This window comes from Cucumis melo, chromosome 8 (assembly GCF_025177605.1).
Source record: "Cucumis melo cultivar AY chromosome 8, USDA_Cmelo_AY_1.0, whole genome shotgun sequence".
Lineage (NCBI taxonomy): Eukaryota > Viridiplantae > Streptophyta > Magnoliopsida > Cucurbitales > Cucurbitaceae > Cucumis > Cucumis melo.
In genome coordinates this window covers 21,460,021-21,485,176 of record NC_066864.1, presented here as the reverse complement: position 1 = coordinate 21,485,176, position 25,156 = coordinate 21,460,021, and the positions used below count along the sequence as shown (strand labels likewise).

Below are 25,156 nucleotides of genomic sequence, written 5' to 3'. Positions count from 1 at the left end.
AAACTTTTGAAAATAATGAAGAAAAAATATAAAATTTAGATAGAAGAATAAATCATTTAAAAACAATAGAAACCAGACGTGGAAATGAAAATAAAAAAAAATCTCGAAGAGAGAAATCAAAAAGAAAAAAAGTGATGCAAAAGACAAATCTTAAAATTATGTCCCCTCCTTGTTACAAATATTTTTGAAAATTTTGTTACATTTTAACCTTATAAATATTTGGATCAATTTTTGTGATTTAAAATAATTTGTGATTGGTTTATGTATATCGCGGCAGTTCGGCGGCATCGACTTGGTAAGTGTTTGGAGGAGCACAGAGTTGAGAAGTAGAAGAAAAGAAAGCAAGCGAAAAAGGAGGAAGAAAAATGTCTGCAAGCGGAAAGCGAAAGGACGACGAAGATCGCGTATCCGAAGGAGATGCTCCTCCTTCTAAAACATTCAGGAAAGATCCTGACGATGCCGATGAAATCGTCGTCTGCGAGGTCTTTCTTTTACTTTCTTTCTCCTTCCCCCCCGCCTTTACCTTCCTTTCAAACTCTTTAATGCATCCTTTTTTCTTCCTAGCTTTCAAAGAACCGTAGGGTTATGGTCAGGAAATGGCAAGGAAAGATTGTCGTCGATATTCGCGAGTTTTATGTCAAAGATGGCAAGCAGATGCCTGGAAAGAAAGGTTCATCTCCTCATCCCTATTCTTTTTTTTTTTTTTTTTTCTCTCTATCTCCCTGTGGGTGGATGAATTGGGTTTTCGTTCTCCGTTTTTTTTTTCTTCCTAACTTTCCTTTCTTTCTAGGATGTTTCACTTTTGTCTGTTGCATTTGCCTTTGTTGTAGTTTTGAATTGCCAAATGATGCTTTAGGGATAGTTAAGTGATTACAATGTGGTACTTACTCACTAACAACTCACCTTTTAATTTCAACTTAGGCTATCCCTATGTTTGATATCCCCTCACTTCCACGTATATGCTTCCAAGCTTTGCCTGAGATTCCTTGAACATACGCTCCTTCTAGGTGTGAGCTTTCTTCATCCTCTGTATGCTACTTAGGCTCCTACTAAGTATGGAATAAACCCTATTGCTATTTCACTCACAGTGAAAGACACAAGTGAATGCACTTAGCCTAGTTTAGATGACAGTCGATAACATCCTCCACAGATTTGGAGCATAGACACGATGATATGCTGATTTCCCAAATATTAGGAAACGGACATGTCAGGGATACCCTATTTTCTTACATTTTTCTAGAATATAGTTAAATTTAACGTAAAATTGATAAAATGTTTGAGATTGGATGGGTAAACGGCAAGAGGCAATAGCTGTAAGAAATAAAGCATACTTGAGTCCTTGATCCTTAATGTGCACGACAAGTCTGGGAGTTGAAATCAAATGTTTATGTTTATGATATTCTATTTAGGTTTTAGGTTTTATGATATTTTTATATGTTTTAAAAAAGGAAGTTGATGGCCTTTAAATTTGGGTTCAAACTTAAAATTATCCTTTAATTTCTTTTAGTGTGTCCGTGAAGTGCCTTCAAGTGTGTCCAAAATTCAAAAATAAAAATAAAAATTAGGACATGCAAATTGGCTTGTCGGACATGTGTCCAGCTGAATCCGTGTTTGATAGGTATCTGACACCGATACCACCTTTAATATGAAGTGTCCCTGCTTCATAGCTCAACAGTGAAGTTCACACACAATTATTGCAGTACATCAAAAAGCTCTCTACAGAAGTATTCACCACAAGGCGTGACAATGATTGTGTGCAAAAAACATGCAACAATAACAAGCACGATCCTACACCATATATATATATGATGCTGCCTTGTGGAGATCTTCCAAAACAGAATAAAATCTTTTATGCAACCAGGAAGGAAAATAGCCTTGCAACATTGCACTGCTCGCATTGTTTTTTTTCCCTTCATGAAACACAATCATTCATTAAGGAAAAAAAAAAAAAAAAGAAAGAATACAAACATAACAAAAAAACAAGCCCACAAAATCCCTTTGAAGTAAGGGTTTCCAACTTAGTAAAATGCTACATAGAGGATATAATTACAAAAAATCTTCGAGTCTGAAGCCCAAGAAACATGTAACATCACCAAGGACCAAACATCACTAGCCTCTTCTACACTAATCTTGCAAATTGACAACTCTAGATCAGGTGATTTAGGTCTTCCTCTGCCTTTTAACAAAGAATCAACAAAAGGGTGCCATAAGTGAAGATTTCTTATGCAGAAGCCTATTCAAAGTGTTCACATGACCAAGTAAAACTTGCCTAGTATTATCAATCTTAGTCCTCCAAAGCACATCAAAGATTGACTAGTTAGCAAGAGAACGATCTGATAACGCCAAAATGGGAATTACAAAAAAAACTTAAAAGAGGGTTAGGATTCCAAACACAAACATCCGTTCTTTCAAGTCTATAATTGAAATCATCAAGTAAAGATAACAAAGAGTCAACCTTTATTGTTTCCCTACTGAACAAAGAAATACGGAACCCAAAGAAAAAGACACTGAGCTTCTCGACTAAACTAAGAAGTCAGCAATAGAATGGTTTTTATACGAAGAAAGATGATATAAATTAGGAAACACATATTAGAGGGGTCTAATCCCCACCTATTGATCCTTCCACAACTAAGTATCCATGCCTTTGCCCTATCGCACAAAAACTATGAAGGGAGAAGGAAAGGAGCTAAAGAGAAATGTCTTTCCACAGGTTCTAGAATGAACGCTTGACCCCTTTGGACAATCTTTCAAAGGGATGAGGGCTATACCTTTCATAAATGAGGACTAGATACATAATATTTTGCCTAACAAGTTACCTAGAGTAAAAGTAATTGAAAGTAGAGATAAGAACACACAAATTTACGTGGAAACTCAAGTACTGGGAGAAAAACCACGATATTTTTCTTTTTATTATATTCTGATAATAATACAATAGGTACATGAGGGAATAAATAGAAATGTACAACTTAGCAACGAGAGAAAAAGTTCATGAATAATCAACACCATAGGTCAGAGTAAATTCTTTTGCAAATAACCTTGCCTTGTGTCTGTCAAGTGTCCCATCTGCTTTGTATTTGAGAGTGAACACCCATTTGCATCCCACAGGCTTGTGTCCCTTAGGTAAAGCACAAATCTCCCAAGTATTATTATTTTCAAGAGCTTCCATCTCTTCTATGATAACATTCTTTCGTTCAGGACACTCTAAAGCAATGTGAATATTTTTCGGTATTGTGGTACAGTCAAGGCTGACAGTAAAAGCTGTGAACTGTGGTGAGAGATTCTCGTATGACACATAATTAGATATGGACTACTTTGTACAGGACCTAGTACCTTTTCTCAGTGCAATAGAAAGATCAAGAGAAGGATCACACTTGCTAGTATTTTCAAAATGGTTTAACTTAGTTTCATTTTCAGTATGTTTAGCAACAACCTTGTTCTCATCAATCCTGTCTTCTCTGCCGGTAATGACCCCATTAATACTATCTTGCTCACCTATATCTTCCAGAACAACTGTCTCGAACCTGTCATTCTCACTTGCCTTACTGTTGGTATATGAGTTAGTTGAATTTGCCTTAGGTCTGTCATTCTCACTCATTCTGTTATTACTATGTGAGTTAATGGAATCAGTCATACCTTCAGAATCCTGGATTGGAACCGTCTGAACAACAGGAGACTCAACTCCCTTTTTGAGATTTCTCCTATAGTAGGTTTTTCAAGGAACTTGATTTGTGGGTAGGACTGTACTGTGAGAGCTTGGGTCAGGTAAGGTAACCACAGTAGGACAAGTAGACTCAAAGCGTATAGTTAGACTTTCCACTCACACTCTTCCCCTGAAGTAGGCCAACGGAAAAAAAAAGGACAATCTTCAATAAAGGTTGGTAACGAAGTACTTACATGAAGATGGGTGGAAGCATTTATAGCCTCGTTGGTGGAGAGGATACCCAACAAACACGCAAGCTTGAGCTTTAGGAGTGAATTTAGTTTGGTTAGGATCATGACTATGAACGTAGGTAGTGCATCCTAATACCCAAAGGGGAATATCAAGGATGAGATTCGTGGAAGGATAGGATTCTTTGGGGCTAACGGTGTCTGGAAGTGAAGTACATGGGAGGGCATGCGGTTGATGAGATGAGCGGCAGTGAGAATGACATCACACCAAAGATAGGAAGGGAGAGAAGTTGACAACATAAGGGAATAGGCAACTTCCAAAAGATGACGATTTTTTTGTTCGACAACCCCATTTTGTTGAGAGGTGTAAGCACAGGAACTTTGGTGAACAATTCCTTTAGAGGATAAGATCTCGTTAAGAGAGTGGTTTTGAAACTCACAACCATTATCACTCTGCAAGATTGCAATCTTTCTATTGAATTGTGTTTCAATGGTGTGATAGAAGTCCTGGAATGTGGAGGTAACTTTGGATTTGTCGGAGATCAGGAAAACCCAAGTAAGACGAGTATGGTCTTCAATAAAGGTCACAAACCATTGTTTCCCGGAGGAGGTAGTGACCTTGGATGGTCTCCAAACATCACTATTGATAAGAGAAAGGTCTTATAGGTTTGTGAGGAAAACGAGACTCGATGTTGTTTCGCTTTTATGCACACATCACAAGCTAAGGAAGAAACATCAACTTTAGTAAAGAGAAGAGGAAATAGGTATTTCATATATTTAAAGTTGGGATGGTCTAAACGAAAATGCCATGGCATAAGATCTTTTCAGAAGTGGAAAAGTAGGAAGATAAAAGACTCGTCCTAGAAATGCTACAAAAGGAGGTATCATCATCAAGCAAGTAAAGACCCCTATTGTGTTGGACAGTGCCAATCATCCTCCCCGAGCTCAGGTCTTGAAAAGAAGCAAAATTAGTTAAGAATGTTACTTTGCAGTTTTAATCATGAGTAATCTTGTTAATCGACAGAAGATTATATGAAATTCGTGGCACATGCAACACATTGGGTAATGAGAGCCCATTAAAAAGAGAAATCTGCCCTTTCCCGACAATGAGAGCCAAGGAGCCATCAACAATTCTTATCTTCTCATTCCCAGCACACAAAATGTAGGACACAAAGTGTTCAGAGGAACCGGTTAAATGATTTGTGGCACCAGAGTCCAAAATCCAAGGATTCTTACCACCAATACTAATGAAACTAAAGGCCTGAGGTATACCTGACTGGACAATAGCTCCAAGTGTGTTAGACTAGCATTCACATAGGAAGAGGATAAAGTAGGGAACGAGGTTACCGGATTCTCATAATACATTGGTACAATGTTGGATGTCGTCTCTAGGTAGCCTCAATTGCTGCAATCTATTATCGAAGCTCTTTCAGTTGCTGTTGAGCTATTCCCAAAGAAGAGGAAGCGTGCACGTTAGGGTTGGAATGTGCCCAAGGTTCACCAACTTGAAATATTGAGGGAATTTGAAGGTTCCTAACATCAAGATGATGACTAAGGTCATTGGGTGGCAGCACATACGGATTCGATTGCAGAAGCTGCAGTGGTCGGTCGAAACTAGGTGGCAGCATATTAATCGGCATGTTGGGGATACTATAGGCTGCGGATGAAGACGAAGGTGGCACAGTTAGGTTGGCCGGCGTCGTCTGAATAGGATGGGCCGACACGTGCGGTAGCGTGTGGACATCTGGCGGTGGCGCGTGGCTGGTTTCTGGCGGCGCAGACGACGAGAAATTGTGTGGAATTATGATTCCCGGCGTTTTCTGAATGCGGTGGAGCCATTCTTCCATTGCAACGTTGATCCGAGCATCGGTGGTAGCAGCAACGACAGTGCTAAAACAGGCAGTTGTGCTCTTTGTTTTATTTCCATCGCTAGTTGTGTTGTTTAGGATTTGTTCCATGTACCGCTCTGATACCATATTGAAAGTAGAGACAAAGAACACACAAATTTACATGGAAACCCAAGTACCGGGAAAACAACCACGATATTTTTCTTTTTATTATTTTTTTATAATAATACAATAGGTACAAGAGGGAATAAGTTGATAAGTACAAAGAGATGAAAAAAAGAAAGAATATTTAGGGCAAATCTACCTGTGAGATAAGCTCACTAATTTTAGCAGTAGCCAATTTAACTATATTAACAACTCTAGACATTGCTCAGCTGTCTCCTAGCTATTAACAGTCTGCAGTTTCTTAGAAAAGTTAGAAAGAACAATTGTGTAGCATAATGGGTTTTTAATTCTTCTTTATAGGCAGATTTTGGGATAAGTCTTGAGAGTGAAGTGTGTTTATACAAAGAGACTGTGTGTACAAACTCTAGAATTTTGAAAAACTTAGGTTAAACAGTTAATTTAAATTGGCTTAAAATACCTTAAATGGGGTATCGATGGTGGGTCTTGTTTCACTATTTTTTCCGAAATAAATTTGCATAAGGAGTGACCTTGGTGTGTCGCTGGAGTGTCCTGAGTGCAGATGTGTCCGAAAGCAAAACAATAATAAAAAATAATGGAAATGCTAGCTAGTGTGTTGGAGGCAATTGGAGTGTGTCAGTGTCCAACACTTGTTCGACATTACACTTCTCGAGTTTGAAAGTGTGAGTGCTTTATAGATTAATTTCAGCTTTATCCTTTTTAGTATGTGTATATGAACTATAACATTTCAAAATGGTGCATACATTTTTTTATTTTAATCTAGAAACGTTGAGATGTCGCAAAGACACAAGCATACATGTGAGTACTCTTTTGTTATTGGAAAGAGAGGATATGCACGATGCAATGCTTTAAAAAGACCTCCCAGTGAACTATAACATATCCTTTGCGAGGCTCACAAAATAAGGCGCGACTCAAGTGCATGCCTTTTTGTGAAACCCCAAGGCTCAAAGCCCTGCGCCTAATGGACTTTTATTCTTTAAAAAATGTAAATAAATAATTAGGGATTACCCTTCTTTATTAACTAAGAAAACCAAATTTACTAAGCCGAAATGCAAAATTTCTCGTGTTTAGAGGTCTTTTTTTTTTTTTTCATATTTCCACTTCAACCATGTTTTTTCTTCTTAATGTAGTACTTTTATGTATAATGCGCCTCATAAAAAAGCGTGCGCTTAAGCCCCATAAGACTATTGTGCTTTATTTCACCTTGATTTTTTAAAAAAACTGGCACGATGGAGAAGGAGATAGATAATTGAAGTAAAAAGTGAAAGGGAGGGTATATCTATCAAAGAGTGAGGTTGGTCCAAGAGCAGAAGAAATCATTTGTGGAGGGTAGAATTCTCATTTCTTGTTTATCATGAAAGCTTTTAAATATTTCGCTTTTTAAAGAACAAGATTTCTCGCTCAGTCTCTGATGCATTGTAACAATCTCTGTTAAGACCCTATCCCTGCACTCAAAAAAATCCAACACAATGCAAAGAAACAGAGGCAGCACCCTGTGGATCTTTATTTATATAATAGGGAGAGTTCACAGTGAAAGATTAACAAAACACAAGGGAAATAGCAACAAACAGAGAATGAAGAATAGAAGAAAAACAAGCTTAATATTCTCCAGCAATTCGAGAAGCTGGTGTCTCCCTAAAAGCCTCCACAACAGCTTTTCATACCAAAAAACAAGATGCCTCACCAATCCCTATAACACTCCTTAAATACCTCTTTTCCTCTAGTGGGACCCTCTTACCCAAAATATTCTATTGAAAGCAATAAACACGAAACCGGTTTACGTGGAAACCCGAGAACCGGGAGAAAGACATCGTGGGTTTTCTCCCGGTTCTCGGGTTTCCACGTAAACCAGTTTCGTGTTTATTGCTTTCAATATGGTATCAGAGCTGCTGTAAGAATAGCATCTCCCCACAGGTATGAAGGAAGGGAAGTGGAAAGCATAAGGGAACGAGCTACTTCCAGAAGGTGGCGATTTTTTCGCTCGGCCACTCCATTTTGTTGAGGAGTGTAGGCACACGAGTTTTGGTGAACAATCCCCTTAGAGGCTAGAAATTCACTAAGGTTATGGTTTTGGAATTCCCGACCGTTGTCACTTCGAAGAATAACAATTTTTTTATGGAATTGTATTTCAATGGTGTGATAGAAGTTTTGAAAAATAGAAGAAACCTCAGATTTATCGGTGATAAGGTAGACCCAGGTAAGACGGGTATGATCATCAATGAAGGTTACAAACCACCTTTTCCCAGATGAGGTGGTGACCTTGGAGGGACCCCAAACGTCACTATGGATAAGTGTAAACGGTTGTGTGGGTTTATATGGTTGTGAGGGAAAAAAAACACGATGTTGTTTTGCCCAAATGCACACATCACAAGATAACGAGGAGACATCTATTTTAAGAAAGAGATGGGGAAACAAATATTTCATATACGTAAAGTTCGGGTGACCTAACCGAAAATGCCACAACATAAAGTCATGTTCAGAGGTGCTAAAATAGGAAGACAGTAAACTAGTCGTAGAGATACTACTACCGGAGGTATCATCATTAAGGATATAAAGTTCCCTGCTATGCCGGGCAGTGCCAATCGTCTTCCCTGAATTCAAGTCCTGAAAGCAAACAGACTCAGGTAAGAAAGTAGCTTTATAGTGCAGCTCACGGGTGATCTTACTGATAGATAACAGATTGTAAGAAAGCTTAGGCACATGCAAAACATTCTGGAGGGAGAAACAGTCAAAGGGGACTATTTGTCCTTTTCCAGCAATCGGAGCTAAAGAGCCATCGGCTATCCAGATTTTCTCATTACCGGCACAGGGGGTATAAGTGACAATGCTCCGAGAAACCTGTCAAGTGATCTGTGGCCCTCGAGTCCAAAATCCAAGTATTCGTTCCATCAACACTAATAAGGCCAAAGGACTGAGACATACCTGATTGAGCAATGACACTTAGAGTAGAAGAGCTGGTCTGACTAGCAGTAGAGCCAATGGGCTGAGAGGTGCTAGCAGTCTCCCTAACATCGGTACGCCTTAAGTTCTGTTGCTCCTTGGAGGAGCTTTTGTTACCTCTTGGGGGCCGACCGTGGAGTTTCTAACACCGATTCTTGGTATGCCGTTGTTTCTTGCAGTGCTCACAAATGAGAATTGGTTTCTCATTATCATGGGTCAAGGATTGAGCACTAAAGGCAACAAAGTTAGTTATATAATTTGAAGGCATGTTAGGAAGCGAAATTACCGGGTTCTTGGAATACATCGGTAGATCGGTCTATGCCAAAGATGTACTAACTTAAAAAACATCTCCTATAGGTATGATTAATCCCGAGACCATGAACATATGGCTGTCCATAATCGGAGGGTGCTGATGGCTCGCCCACTTTAATCCACAATCTGTTATGGTGTTGGTAAACTCCGTTCCTATAGCAGAAAGGTTGTTGTAAAGGGTCGACGGACAGATTTGCACTGCTGTACAGATTTGCACTGTTGTACAGATTTGCACTGCTGTACAGATTTGACAGTTGTGAAGGTTGCTGTCCGGCGGCAATGGGCGGCGGCGGATGACCGGAAGGGTGAGATGGTTGGACAGGTGACGACGCGTAGAAGCAGATGGGATGGGCGGTGAGATTAACGGGTGGCGCGTGGGCCCACGCGCTTGATAGAGGCGGCCTGTGAATTGGTTCCTGGCCGAAAAGTTATGCGGACGGCGGCGGGGGTTAGCCCATTGGATAGATTGGTGGCGTTTGAATCCGGTGGAGTAGTTTTTCCATGGTGGTGTCCACGGCGGCGGCGGCGGCTGTTTTGGTCCGGGTGATTCCTAAAATTTTTTCTAGGGTTTCGTTGTTGCTTCGCTCTGATACCATATTGAAAGCAATAAACACGAAATTAGTTTACGTGGAAACCCGACAACCGGGAGAAAAACCACATAAATCCTACAGAACCGACCCTATTTTCCCGTTAGCCATCTTCAGGGGGAGAGTGTGAGTGAAGAGTCTAACAGCACCTTTGAATTTATCGAACCTACTCCTAGTACCGTGTCTGACATTGATCCTCACCCTATAATCCTACCTACAAACCAAGTTCCTTGGAAAACATACTACAGGAGGAATCTCAGAAAGGAAGTCGGGTCCCCTACTAATCAACCGCTGACTCCAGTCCAAGACTTCGAACCTCCTCGAGACCAAGGTATGGAAAACCCTACAGAAGCTTGTACTAATAATACGATGAGTGAGAATGACAGGTCTGACGCTGCTGTTCTTGAAAATATGGAAAAAAAAACCATGGTGATGAGACTGAGGTTAGAATAGAAACCAGTAACGATGAAGTTGAACAGGGCCATACAAGGAAACATGATGAGTATGATCCTTCTCTTGATCTTTCTATTGCATTGAGAAAAGGTACTAGGTCTTGTACAAAGCACTCTATATATAATTATGTGTCATACGAGAATTTATCACCACAGTTCAGAGCTTTTACTGCCAACCTTGACTCTACCACAATATCGAAAAATATTTATATTGCTTTAGAGTGCCCTGAATGGAAGAATGCTGTTATGGAAGAGATGAAAGCTCTTGAAAAGAATAACACTTGGGAGATCTGTGCCCTACCCAAGGGACACAAGCCCGTGGGATGCAAATAAGTGTTCACTCTCAAATACAAAGCAGATGGAACTCTTGACAGACACAAGGCAAGGTTAGTTGCAAAAGGATTTACTTAGACCTATGGTGTTGATTATTCAGAAACTTTTTCTCCTGTTGCTAAGTTGAATACTGTCAGAGTCCTTCTTTTTGTTGCTGTAAACTAAGATTGGCCTCTATATCAGCTGGATGTTAAAAATGCTTTTCTGAATGGAGATCTAGTAGAAGAGGTCTACATGAGCCCTCCGCCTGGTTTTGAAGCCCAGTTTGGTCAACAAGTTTGTAAACTCCAGAAATCCTTATATGGTCCGAAACAGTCACCCAGAGCATGGTTTGACAGATTTACTACTTTTGTCAAGTCCCAAGGATATAGTCAAGGACACTCTGATCACACTTTATTTACAAAAGTTTTCGAGACAAGGAAGATTGCAGTTCTGATAGTTTATGTGGATGACATCGTTTTGTCTGGAGATGATCAGGCAGAAATTAATCAACTTAAGCAGAGAATGGGTAATGAATTAGAAATCAAGGATTTGGGAAATCTGAAATATTTCCTTGGAATAGAGGTGGCCAGATCTAAAGAAGGCATCTCCGTGTCTCAGGGAAAATACACCCTTGATCTGCTAATCGAGACAGGTATGTTGGGATGTCGTCCCGCTGACACTCCTATTGAATTCAACTGTAAACTAGGAAACTCTGATAATCAAGTTCTAGTTGATAAAGAACAATATTAGCGCCTTGTGGGTAAATTGATTTACTTATCTCATACTCGTCCTGATAATTCCTTTGCTGTTAGTGTCGTCAGCCAGTTTATGCAAGCTCCCTATGAGGAACACATGGAAGCTGTCAAAAGAATTCTGAGATACTTAAAAACGACACCTGACAAAGGGTTGATGTTTAGAAAGACAAACAAAAAGGCCATTGAGGCATATACTGACTCGGATTGGGCAGGATCTGTTGTTGACAGAAAGTCTACCTCCAGTTATTGTACCTTTGTTTGGGGTAATCTTGTAACTTGGAGGAGTAAGAAACAAAATGTTGTGTCCAGAAGCAGTGTTGAGGTTGAATATAGAGCTATGAGTTTGGAAATATGAAGTCCTGTCTGATCTTCATCAGGGATGTGAGACTCCATTGAAGCTTTTTTGTGATAATAAATCTGCTATTAGTATTGCTAACAACCCAGTTCAGCATGATAGAACTAAACATGTTGAGATTGATCGACATTTCATCAAAGAAAGACTTGACAATGGGAGCATATGCATTCCTTACATCCCTTCAAGCCAACAGATTGCTGATGTCCTCACCAAGGGGCTTCTCAGACCAAACTTTGACTTTTGTGTTAGCAAGTTGGGCCTCATTGATATTTACGTCCCAACTTGAGGGGGAGTGTTAGAATTATTTTTGGAAAGAATAATATATAAGATTTTATTTCCTAAATATTTCCTAGATGTTTTCCTTTCCAAAAATAATTCTAACATATTCTTTATTTACTTTTTTCTCAATTCTTTTCCTGGGCCGGGTTGTCTACGTGGGTATACTTTTTTCTCTCCCTACGCTTGTAGGTATGTATGATAGGGGCCTCACAATACCCGCGGGCTCGAAATTCACCTTGTCCTCAAAGGTGAAATGAAGGGTATTGCTGGTTTATAGCGTAAATTGACTCCTACGTCGCTTCACTATCATGTAATCCCTTCCATTTTATTAGCCATTGGTTAGTTCCAACGGACACCCAGAATGGCTTTAGGTTCGACTTGTAGTTCAAATTCTTCGGTCAATGCTGGCGGTAAGTGCTGCAATTGTGTTTTTCTCAGCTTCAATTTTAGCTGCAAAACGTGGAACACGTGTATTATTGGCTCGGGAGGAAGGTCTAGACGGTAAGCCACTTCCCCAATCTCTTCAATGATACGGTACAACCCATAGAATTTTGGAGCTAATTTTTCACAGCATTTCCTTGCCAATGACCGCTGTCTATAAGGGCGCAATTTTAGATAAACCTCATCTCCTATCTGGAATTTCAGTTCACGACAATGTAGATCAACCTGTTTTTTCATCCTATTTTGCGCAATCAATAGGTTCTCCTTCAAGGCACTGATCACTAAATCTCTTTCCTTTAGTAGCTGTTCGACACTGTTGTTATTAGATTTTCCGTCTATAATGCACCAGTGGCGGTGGTGGCCGGCCATATACTATTTGGAAGGATGTCGTTCTTGCTGATGAATGGAAAGTGGTGTTATACCATGGTTCCGCCCAAGGGATACACTTGTGCCATTTCGTGGGCTGTTCGTTGCAAAAACGACGTAGATAGGTTTCGAGGCAACAATTTACCTGCTCCGTCTGCCTGTCGGTTTGAGGATGAAAGACCATACTCCTTTTCAGCGACATTTCCATGGCTGCAAATAATTTCTTCCAAAAATGACTCAAAAACATCTTGTCACGATCAATTACAATTGAGTTCGGTATTCCATGTTTACTAATGATCTCTTCAACGAATTTCTCAGCCACTTGTTTCGCCGCGAACGAGTGCTTCAAGGTTATGAAATGCGCCATTTTACTCAATCGATCCACTATAACCATGATACTGTCATATCCTCTAGCCTTAGGTAAACCCTCAATGAAATCCATATTCTAGTCTTTAAGGATTAAGTTGGGTAATGGTAATGGTTGTAGACTCGTCGGAGATAGTGCTTCAGTTTTATTCCTTTGGTAGATTTCACATTGTTCGACATATTTTTTTAACGTCATTTTTCATGCCAATCCAGTGTATTTCTCTGTTCATCCTCTCGTAAGTTCTGAGAAACCCCGAATGACCTAATACCGAGTCATGGAAAGTACGAAGTAACGATGGAATGAGAGAAGAGTTTTTGGACAGAACTAACCGCCCTTTGTAGAGTAAATTGCTCGACACCCACTGATAGTTTGCTTTCCCTTCTGGGTTTTCCTTCAGAATATTAATTATTCCTTGCGGTTCTTCATCTTAACCTCAGCCATCACCGTTTCAATATCCAACAGCCTGTGGGAGCTTAAGGTATTTAGCTCGGCTGAGTGCTTCACTCGGGATAAGGTGTCGGCAACTTTGTTTTGTAGTCCGGGCTGATACAAGATTTCAAAATCATATCTCAGCAATTTAGTTAACCATCTTTGAAATTGTGGCTGAACCTCCCTTTGTTCCACTAGAAATTTCAGGGCCTTCTGATCTGAAAGAACTGTAAACTTTCTATCCAATACGTAATGACGCCATTTTTGAACAGCCATCACCACCGCCATCAACTCCCTTTCATAAATGGATTTCGCTTGGGCTCAGGGAGATAATTTCTGACTAAAATAAGCTATCGGCCTGCTGTTTTGAGATAGAACTGCCCCCAAACCTATCCCTGAAGCATCAGTTTCAATGGTGAACGATAAGGAAAAATCTGGAAGTGCTAATACAGGTACTGAGATCATTGCCTGCTTTAATGATTCGAAAGCTGCTGTGGCATCGTCACTTCAGTGTAACCCATTTTTCTGCAGTAGTTTGGTCAATGGCACTGCAATTTCCATAGTCCTTGACAAACCTCCAATAGTATCCCGTCAAACCAAGAAACCCTCTCAGTTCAGAGACGTTATTCGGTTGGGGCCAGTTCGCCATTGCTTTCACCTTCTCACCATCGGCTTCTACTCCCTTTTTTGATATCCAATGTCCCAAGTAATTGACTCTTGAATGTCCGATCATGCATTTCTATTCGTTAGCAAACAACTGATTGTCCATCATCACATTAAAAACTACTCCCAAATGCCTCGCATGTTCAATGATGTCCTTGCTGTAAATCAGTATGTCGTCAAAGAAAACTAGCACGAATGGCCTTAGGAAGGGCCGGAAAATCTGATTCATGAGGGATTGAAAGGTTTCCGGCGTGTTGGTCAAACCGAAGGGCATAACCAATAATTCATAGTGTCCCTCGTGGGTGCAAAAAGCCATTTTCTCGATGTCCTCCTTCATCCGAATTTAATGGTAACCCGAGCGTAAGTCTAATTTCGAAAAAGCCTTAGCCTCATGTAACTCATCCAGGAGTTCTTCTCTGACTAGAATGGGAAATTTATCGGCAATAGTTACCTGATTCAACTTACGATAATCAACGCAAAATCGCCACCCTCCGTCCCGTTTCTTTACTAGTAACACTGGATTGGAATAAGGACTTCGATTGGATCTGATAATTCCCGCCTGAAGCATTTCTGATACCAGCTTTTTTATCTCTTTTTTCTGTATGTACCCATACTTGTGTGGCCACACATTGATGGGTTTCTATCCGTCTACAATCACTATTCGATGGTCCACTACCCTCTTCGGAGGTAACCCCTTTGGCGTCTCAAATATGCCTCTGTATCTTTTCAACACACTTCTAATCATTGGCAATTTCGATTCCTCCCCTTCCTCCTCTTTTCTGCTTTCCTCCTCGGAGTCTACATTAATTTCATTCTTTTGAAATTGTAACAAAAATCATTGGTCCTCTTCTATCCATGTTTTGGAGATCGTTTTCAAAGAACACTCTGCTTTTGTCAGTGACGGGTCTCCTTTTAACACCACTTGTGTCGTCCATGCCATAAACACCATTGTCATGGACGGCCAATGAATCCTCGTAAATCTGGTAGTGCTCAGCCATTGCATACCCAGAACCAAATCAATTCTTCCCAGTTCAATCACCAAGAAGTCTGCCACCGTTGTTAATTCCGACAGCTTGACCTCAACTTTTTTGCATATCCCTTTCCCTTTCAATGTGGTTCCATTGCCAATAGTCACTCCAAACTTAGTCTTCCCTTCTAGTGGTAATGCTAACTCCTCCACTATTCCTTGATGGATGAAATTGTGCGTTGCACCACTGTCAATGAGAATAATTACCTTTCTGCCCCTAACTGACCTCGCAACTTCATCATACCATTCGAAGTGAACCTCAGAATGGTTTGAAGCGATATTTCGCTCTTACTCTTGACTTCTAAAGTTTCAAACTCCACACCTTCTGCCTCATCTTCTCCCTTTTCCTTCTCATTTTTCAGTTCTTCTTCTTCATTCGCGATGAAGAACATCAACTTACAATTCGTCTTACCCTTGCATTGGTGTCTCGGCGAATATTTGTTGTTACACCGAAAATACAACTCTTTGTCCAGCCTTGCTCGGTACTCACTGTCTGATAAGCGTTTCACCAACGGTTCTCCCTTTGCGAAATTTCCTTTTATCGGGATTGAAATCTGCTTCATTGCGAAATCGGGGCGTTTTCCCTTTTTTTTTCTAAATTTAATGTCACCTGATTACCTTTCTGGGCTTGGGCCTCCGCCACAGCTGGCCCACGACTTCGCCAATCATTTAGGGCCAACTTTATGGCCAAATCACGATCGCTGACCATTTGGGCTTCCCGCATACAAGCTTCTAACGTCACTGGGTGACGACCTTTAACTTCCGCTTGCAGATTGGTTTCCAACCCTGTGATGAACGCGTCAATGAGTACGCTCTCTGCCATTTCTGGCAATGGTGCCGAATACTCCAAAAACTTCTTCAAGTAATCAGCGTACAAGCCGTCCTGCTTTATCCGTATGTGACGGGCCCCCAAACTACCTTCCTCGGGGGCCTTGAAGTGTTTGAACATCCTCCTCTTGAGGTCTTCCCACGACATCACCTTCTTTCGATTATTACTTCAGCGAAACCAATTCACTGTGTCCTCACCAAAACTGACTATTGCGACCTTCACTTTCTCTTCATCAGCCAGCTCATTGATGTCGAAATTGTGTTCGGCTTGATAAGTCCATGATTCCGGGTTCTCTCCACTAAATACAGGTATCTTTAGTTTCTTGTACTTGCTTTTGTATGAGGACCCTTTGGCGAAACCCAATGTCATGTCTGTCTCTCCGATTTTTCCCTTCCCTTTCAGTCCAAACCCATTTGAGGCACACGGTTCCTCCCTCAGTTTTGCACGACTACTTTCCTTAACCTTCTCTGACAGATTCTCCATGCTCTTAAGAATACTGAGCATCATTCCCTTCAACTCTTTGATTTCCTTCTCATTCATATCCAATCTATCCTCCCACTCTTTTTGAGCCATAGCTCGTGTCTTCCCCAGGATGTTTGTGGCTTTGATACCACTTTGTTAATACTCTTTCCCTGCACTCAAAAAAACCCAAAACAATGTAAAGAAACAGAGGCAGCACTCTATGGATGTTTATTTGTATAACAGGGAGCGTTCATAGTGAAAGATTAACAAAACAAAAAGGAAATAACAACAAACAGAGAATAATAGAAGAAAAACAAGCTTAATATTCTCCAGCAATTCGAGAAGCTGGTTTCTCCCTGAAAGCCTCCCCAATAGCTTTTCATACCAAAAAACAAGATGCCTCACCAATCCCTAAAACATTCCTTAAATACCTCTTTTCCTCCGGTGGGACCCTCTTATCCAAAATATTCTTTATTTACTTTTTCTCAATTTTTTTCCTAAGCCGGGTTGTCTACGTGGGTATTTTTTTTTCTCTCCCTATGCTTGTAGGTATATATGATAGGGGGAATCACACAATCATAAGTTCTAATTCCTATACCCATCTCGATTTACAACATCATACATGCTATATTGTGTACTCATATATAAATATGTTCAGTTTGTTCTGTGGCGAAGCTTAACATAAAATAAGATAGTAAAACACAAAATACTTTAGATCTCGTGTTTAAGGGGAAGTAAATTTGAACTGAAGAGTGCTCTCCCAATGAAAGTTTTACGCAATAAAAACACTGCTTTGTTGTAATGTTTTTCCAAGAAAGTGCAAAAGGGGAATTAATTTGCTATTAGAGGGTCACGAGTAAGACATTTACAATTTTGGTAGGTTACTTGAGCTTACGTTCAAGTTTGAACTTCTGTGGCTAAGGACTCGTTTATGCATTATTTCTCATTCTTTTAAATTGATATTTTTCCATTTGAGGGCTATTTTGTCTTCTTTATTGTTATGTATATTATTTTATTTATTCTCGATCAAAGTAGGCCTTTTTCATTTTTCTTTGATCAGAAACCAAGCTTATTGAAGAAAACAATGAAGGAATACAAATGCATTCAAGGAAAAATAGAGCTCACTCCTTTGGAGACTTTAGGAAATGCTAGAATTTTTCATAGTCTAGAAACTAACATGGATGCTTTTGGAGATTTATTCACACTTTTTGCTTCTACTTGGTACTCTTGTTCAAAATTCTTTTTGTAATTATAGTCTAACTTTGGTGTTCCACAGTTGCAATTTTTTTTAATACATATATATAAATATAGAAGATGCAAGCTGAGTGTTCCTTTTGATTTCTTTTTTGTTTCCAGGTATCTCGCTATCCTTGGATCAGGTTTGCACCTATATTATTTTAATTTTTTTCCTTTTCCTTTTTTGTTTTAGGAAAAAAAAAAGAAGAATAATCTTCTGCTTTCTATAATGGCGGTCTTCTGCAGTGGAACGTTCTCCTAAATCATGTAGAAGAAATTGACAAGGCTGTTAATGAGAACTCGTCAGGAGATTAAAACAGCATCTTTTTTTGATATTAGTAGCAAGAGTATTGCTCCGTAGGGTTAACGACGAAACTGTGACCTTTTGTACAGCCAATGGGCTTGTTTTTGGTGGAAATGAAGACCAGAGAGCAGGCATATTAGCATTTATACATTATCACTGGATTGTTATTTTGAATTGTAGACCAGAGACATGATATTATTATAATATAGTATGGGCTAACGGACAATATTACTATTCTCAATTAGTGGATAATTGGGTATCCAGTGGACATATTCACCAGTAATCTGATTTGGTTACAGCAATTCTAAGAGAGTCCAAGGTGCTAACTACTTTGAACCTCTTAGTTATTACATATTTAGCTTCAATGCCCTCAGTTCTTGAGCCCACAAAGTGTAGCTTGAATTCTTTGCAATGACATCTTCAGAAACCTCCTTTCTTTCAATCAATCCTCTGGCATACCTTTCAAAGTTTTCAAGACTTTTCCATATTGGAGCCAACTTTCTCACATCTCCTCTTTTAATGATTTCCAGTAGGTCTTTGGCTTCCTCCAACCTTGCCCAAAAGCATGAATCTTGGGTCAAGCTTGCATATTTCATCCTCTGAGTATTCCCTTCCTCCGTGACTTCTCTTCCTCTCCACCATTTGTCAAAAATCTCATATCTTCTCTCTCTTCCACATTTCAAATAATGACCATGGACAATGTGTGTATCACGACGGTAATATTCTGCAATGTCCAATGGCTCTACCAGGAGTTTGTAGAATTGTGAAGCATTGACCCACTTTGCCCTCATGTTAAAATCTGGAGGAAGCTCATTGTTCTCCCACATGTCGATCACTCGGTTCCAGAATGTTGCGAGCTTGTGCCTGTTCATATTTACTCTGTCATGTCTTACCGAAGCATCTTCTTTCTTGAAGCAATCGTAGTAACCCAATTGGTTATCTGCTTCATCACAAGAGGTTTTGTACCATTCTATCTCAGCCCTGTAAGGTGTAATCTTTGATAAGCTTATGGCTAGTTTCGCGGCGTTCATGTTTGGTGTTTGTCCTATTCTGCTTGCTGTTCTCAAGCTATGTTCGGCCATGTGAGCAACTTCATCCTGCAATTTTGAAATAAGCTCTAGTTAGTTTTAAAATCTAGGTTGTAGGCTTTGTTTTAAGGAAAGTTCTTAAGGCTTATTACTTGGAAAGGTATTCCAGCCGACTCCAATGCCAGAGCAAGCCCAGCTTCATAGCTTGAATTAGGAAGACACAATGAGTTGAGGTTCTTCCTCTCCATGTATTGAACTCCAACTTTTTTCACATGATCTCCATAGTTGAGATGGTCCTCAATGCTCAAGTTTGGAGCGCTTGTTTTGAGCATCAGATCGAGCATCTTCAGAACTGATATGGCATTATCCAAACAAATTGCACCGTGTTCTGAGCAAAAGAAGAAATTTCCAAATGGCCAAAACTGACTTTGTACTGATCCCTCTCCTAGGTCGGATATCGTGTTGGAGTGAGCCAATACGATGTAGAAGAGTTCTTCTTTCTCTCTTTCTGTCAATTGGGTAGCAAGCTTCCCAAACTGTGGAGAGGCCATTGACAAATGCCAATATCTAAAGATGATATGGAGCTTAGGAGAGAGAGAGGGCAGTGGTGTAGAGAGAAGCCTTGGCATAATGTCGTGGTTGGAGACGACATGGCAGAACTTGCCGCACCATCTTTCTCTTTGAATGGCTCTTGAAAGCGACTCATTGCCTATCAATGGGGAGCCAAAGGTGATGCAGAGAATTGGATGATGATGGGTTTTGGTATGGAAGAAAGAAAGCAACCAAAGTGTACATAGAGTGGCTGCTGCTCCTCCAAGTGAATGACCTGTAATTACTATTGACTTGCTTTTCTCCATTACCTTTGTCATCTGCAACATATATGACATTAGGAATGGCATATACCAAAACAAATATGTATGTATAGCACAGGCCTCTCGTTGAAAGTCTTTAGGCCTTTCTAAGTCAAAGTTCAAAGGAAAGTAAGAACTGACACAGATTTGTAAGACACAGAAAAGGGAAAAAAAGTAAACCATTTGAACCAAAAAGATGCTTTTTACTTGCCCCTTTTGGTCCCTAATGGTTTTTGGTTCTAAAGTTTCAAAATGAGTTCTGAATTTTGTTTTTTAACTTATTCCTTAGGTTTTAAGATTTGTGAAAATTTGAGGTTAAAAAGTGTAAAATTGGAAATTTAGGGGTCTTATTGAAACAATTTTTAAACCCATATGGTAGATTTCTACGTTACTTACTAATAGCTCTTATATTTGGTTTTTGAAAATCATGCATGTTTTCTTACAATTTATTACTAATGGCTCTCATATTTCCATTTTGACATTTATTTGGTTCCTTGGTTAATTTCTATCTTTGAAAACTATATATATATAAATTTGTTTAAAAAAATTTGCATTGATTTTAGAAATGTTTGTAAAATGTAAACAGGAAAATAATAGATGGGATGAGTGGTGGTGGGATCAATTTTTAAAAATAAGAAACCAAAAACCAAATGATGACTAGACCCATATTGAATTTGTATAATCAATAAAAAATGATTAGTAAAGAATGGTCCAAATGTACCCATTTAAGTTTCTCATGTGTAATTTCCTTTAAATTTCCAATTATATTTTTGGTCCAAAGAAGCTTCACTTTTCACACTGCCTTTTACAATCAATCATTGATTTCTTTTCCAATGAAACTTCGATATAAACATATTCGAAGTTAAAAAAAAAAAAAAAAAAAAAAGAAGAAGAAGAAAATAATACTTCATTGATTATATTGACATTGGGCAAATGTTGGTGGAGGAAAAGGTAAAAGGAACTCCCCACATCTTAATAAGTATCAAAGTTTCTATTGACTTTTCTAATGTCGTAGATATACTTTCCTTGTACATAATAAATGGGTATTAATATTATTTTTGTCAAAATAAGTCTCTCTTCATAAGTTCTTAAGAAAGTATATTTAGAAGACGTTCAAAATTTCTTTATTTGCTTTTTTTTTTTTTAGTTTACTTTTTTCTTAAATCCATCAATCTTTGATATAAAAGTCAATGGTCAAAGACAAATTTTGAATATTTGGTTAAGATATTTGAAAAAAAGAGTAGATTAATAAACAAGATGTGATCTATGAAAAACAATCTTATAAAAAATAAAAGTATAAATGAAACTCATGAAATTAAAAATAAATTACAACTACTCAGAACAACAACAACATTCAAGACTTTTGATATTCATTTTTCCATTCAAACTTGAAAGTATTATTTGGTGAATTAATGGTAGACTTCCTAAGTCCCTTTCCAAGACTTTTGTCAACAAGACCACAGAACGCGCAAAATTTTCATAATTCAAATTTTAATTATAAATGTAAATAGTAATAATATTTATTATATATATGATAATATTTATTCAACATTTGAAGGCTAAAAATTAAGCCTACTATCTGGAAGAAAAAAAACTAGGTTTATTTTTCTAATATAGCAAAATAAAAAATATTCACAAATAAAGTATAATTAAGAGATGATTATAATTTGCTGTATATATAAATATTTTTAACAATTTTGTCGTATAAGCAATTTTCTAAAAGGTAATTAGACGTTAAACAAAGAAATTATTTATGACATTAACGTGAGAATCCTTGTTTACTTTTCTTAGAAGGTAAATAATATGAATTTTTAGATGCTCGAAATTTCAGATATCATACATCTTTGGATGAATATGTTTGTTTTGTATGAATGCTTTTATAAATATCTAAAAATATTTTGATAAATTTATTTGTTTTGTAAAATTTCTACTCGAATATATTTTAAATTTATATAATAATATATATGTGTGTGAGTATATATATTATAATTTTTCTTTTGTAAAATGCATTAGTAATTTATTTTTGAATTTGAATATCTTGCTTAAAAATTTATAAGATCTAGGGTATAATAAGAAAAGAAAAAAAAAAAAGAAAAAAAAGAGAGAAAAGAAAAGAAAGTCGATAATAGTTAGTTGACAACATTGTTTTAAATTATATAATGCAAATGGGTAGTTATATGTACATACAAATGAGAAGGGCAAAAACGTCTATAAATTTTCTTTTGAGATGTATGGAATCTCTATATACCGCAAGCATCTTATAGTATGGCAAATCAAATGTGATAGTCCAAATATCCACTCTACGAGAATTTAAAATGCTCATAGAAAAAAACAGACTCATGTACACACATTTGTTAACCAATATTTTTTATTTTTGGCTTTTAAAGAGAAAAGCTTAACCCCTCCCAATTTCTTAATTTTGATATTCCTTTTTCTTAAGTTTAAAAGAGTTAATTTTTTAGTTAAATTTCAAAAACAAAAAAATAAGTAAAACTACCTTTCTGGTTTTTGAAAACTAAAAGTATATAACCAAACAATTTAGAGTTGGAATAAAAATTTATAGACCTTGTCTGAAAATACAAAAACTCAAATGATTATGTAACTTGACTTAAATTATTATTTTGAATGCAACAACTATAATTACATTCAACTGAAAGTCATAACAATTATCATTATTTTTAGCTTCTAAATAACTTGTACATTTAACTAGGATATTAGAATTTATATAGTTATATTGGTGATAAATTGATGATAATTTTTTATATTTTAAGGGTATTTATACAAAATATCAAAGATATTATTCAATTAGTCCTTATTTTGATGTTCAAAACTAAATATATTAATCATATATGGTTCAGAAACTACAAAAACTATCATTTGAAATAATTATCAAAATCTATGAACAATTCTTTTAAATTTTGTCAAAGGAGAGATTCCCAAACCCCTAATCTCAACAGTATTATGAATAAGGTTTTAATGGTTACTGCATCATAATTTTGATTAAAAAAAAAAAACTTTTGGTACAAGAAAACTAACAAAAATAATATTTTAAATTATAGTAACAGTAAAATATAGAAACTTAAAAAAAAAAAAAAAAGAAAAAAAAACCACTATGATCTTTCAAAATTGAGTCTATTTACCTTCGATTTTTTACCATCATTTTCATTTTCTTTAAGTAAAAATCAATGCTTAGCTAAAGTCGAAAAACAAAAACATACTTATAAAAAATACGATTCATTTATTAACTCTATTTTGTAATTGATTTTTTTTTTTTAAAAATAAGTCTATTTTTTATCAATTTCTTCATCTTTCTAAACTAAATTAGTTGAGTTTTTGGTGAAATTAAAAAAGGAGAAAAGAAAAAAGAAACAAGCTTCTTTTAAAACTATTTTCAAAGATTTAAAGATTTGGTTTGATTTGTGAAAACATAAAAAATTTAGAAGTATGAGGAGGGATTTTAAGATTTATTTTTAAAAATCAATGACTAAAAATAAAATGATTAGTGAATGCAAGTCGGGTAGAGAGTAAATAGTAAAGAGAATTAGGGAGAGATTTGAAAACTGACCGTTTCAACAAGATTCTTATGAGCATAAATATCAACAAACATCTTCAGGATGCCGGAATCAGCCATGGCCGGTTCCTGGAGCTCCTCACGGTGGCGCTTCAACGGCCAAAACAACTCTCCCTCAACTCCCTCTCCATCCAACGCCACCAACTCTCTGACTCGTCCCCCGCCGCATCCAGGAAGAACTTGGACGCCGGAGAAGGCAACATAAGCCACATCATCAATTACCAGAGTCGTGAAACTTTCCGGGGAGGCGGCGTTGGCGGCGGCGCAGAATTCCCACGACTGAAGAAGCAGAGGAGTTGAGCCCAAAAGAGCAGCCATAACATGACAACTCTCGAATCTGGAAAGAAAAGAAAGAAAAATTATGGGAAATTGGAAAAGATTGAAAGTAAAAAAGGAAAAGAAAAAGAGTTGAATGAATTACGTTGAAGCTTCGGACTCCATGGATGCAAATTCAAAGCTCTCTCTTTTTGTTGCGTCTCTCTCTTTCTCTTGAAATAGAGTGGAAATGATGTGGTGAGAAATTTTGAGGGAACTAAGAGCTTCTTTGTTTCTTCATATATATATATATATATATATTGTCAAATTTTATTAAAATATTTTTATTTAAATTAAATTACAAGTTTTGTTGATAAAACTCTCACAATGCTAATACTAATATACTTCTTCTTAAATACTGTTTTTAAGTAAACAAAAACCTTTTTGGTGATCCGATTTTAAAGAATAAGTGCATTTATGATGTAATGTTTTAAATTCACCAATTTGGTCATTTAGTTTTGTTTTTTTTAAAAAGGTTAGAACTTTTAAATATAATATTTAAAATTAAAAAAAAAAATGTCTGGAGACGTGAAAGAAAATATATTTATTTAATATTTTTCCTTCCTTTCTCCCTCCTTCATCCCCTCTCTCTCCCTCCTCTCCATCTCCATTGGCCTTCTCTCTTTTCTTTACATCCCAATTTCTCCCTCTCTATCACTTACTCCTCCTTTCAATCAATTCCAAAATTTATCTTCAATTTAAAAGTTTCCAATTTAGTGTGTAAATGGATTGGGCCGGATTGGTTTGAGGGGTTATTTCGAGATCGAATTTTCGAGTTGGTTGGGTTGGAGTCCACCAAAAAATGATTTCCAACCAAACCCTAAAAATTAGGGGTGAAAAAAACCGACCCGACCCGACCCGATTCGGTTTGGGTTGGACCGGTTAGTAACAACAGTGTTACTGAACCGAACCGACCCGATTTAATTCGGTTCGGGTCGGGTCGGGTTTAAAATACCCGATTAGGTTAAAATACTGGCGTTTTAATTCATTTCCTCTCCTCTTCGATTCTTCTTCAGTCTTCAGCATTTCGTCTGGCGTCTTCCTCCAAAGTTCAAAAACCATTTTGTTCCATCGTTTGGCGTCGGCATCTACCTCTTCGTCTGCATCAGTGTCGGCATCTATCTCTTCATGTTCATCGGCGTCGGCATCTCTTCGTCTTCATCACTTTGCCACTCCATCGTCATCGTCTGTAAGTTCCACACTGACCCATATACTGCTTTATCTTTCTGTCTGTCCCTTTCTCCTTATTATCATCTCTTTAATTTTTAAATTACAGCTTGTATCATTTTGGGTTTTTTTTCTGTTTATTTGGGGTTATTGCCATCTGGGTTCTTGTTTATGATGGATTATTAGGATGACTTCTTTGTTTTTGCTGATGAGGTTGAACTTTCTG

The 25,156-nt window shown here is 37.7% G+C and overlaps 2 protein-coding genes across 3 annotated transcripts; one reads left to right on the top strand and one right to left on the bottom strand.

Annotated features, from left to right (window-relative positions):
• The first annotated feature begins 158 nt into the window (after nucleotides 1-158).
• LOC103486087 (RNA polymerase II transcriptional coactivator KIWI) lies at nucleotides 159-18,239 on the top strand. 2 transcript variants are annotated; one of them, XM_008443918.3, is made up of 4 exons: nucleotides 255-482; nucleotides 565-670; nucleotides 17,815-17,837; nucleotides 17,941-18,239. In XM_008443918.3, exons 1-4 carry the CDS (start codon nucleotides 366-368, stop codon nucleotides 18,007-18,009), a joined length of 315 nt encoding a protein of 104 aa, XP_008442140.1. In that variant the 5' UTR covers nucleotides 255-365; the 3' UTR covers nucleotides 18,010-18,239. The 2 variants fall into 2 exon arrangements, with proteins under 2 accessions (XP_008442141.2, XP_008442140.1); XM_008443919.3 differs by lacking the exon at nucleotides 17,815-17,837 and having other exon boundaries at nucleotides 159-482; nucleotides 17,888-18,239.
• LOC103486086 (lipase-like PAD4) lies at nucleotides 18,205-24,016 on the bottom strand. Its single transcript, XM_008443917.3, has 4 exons — nucleotides 23,870-24,016; nucleotides 23,443-23,785; nucleotides 19,179-19,895; nucleotides 18,205-19,095 (listed from the first exon to the last, which is right to left on the bottom strand). Exons 1-4 carry the CDS (start codon nucleotides 23,887-23,889, stop codon nucleotides 18,346-18,348), a joined length of 1,830 nt encoding a protein of 609 aa, XP_008442139.2. The 5' UTR covers nucleotides 23,890-24,016; the 3' UTR covers nucleotides 18,205-18,345.
• Nucleotides 24,017-25,156: the final 1,140 nt, after the last annotated feature.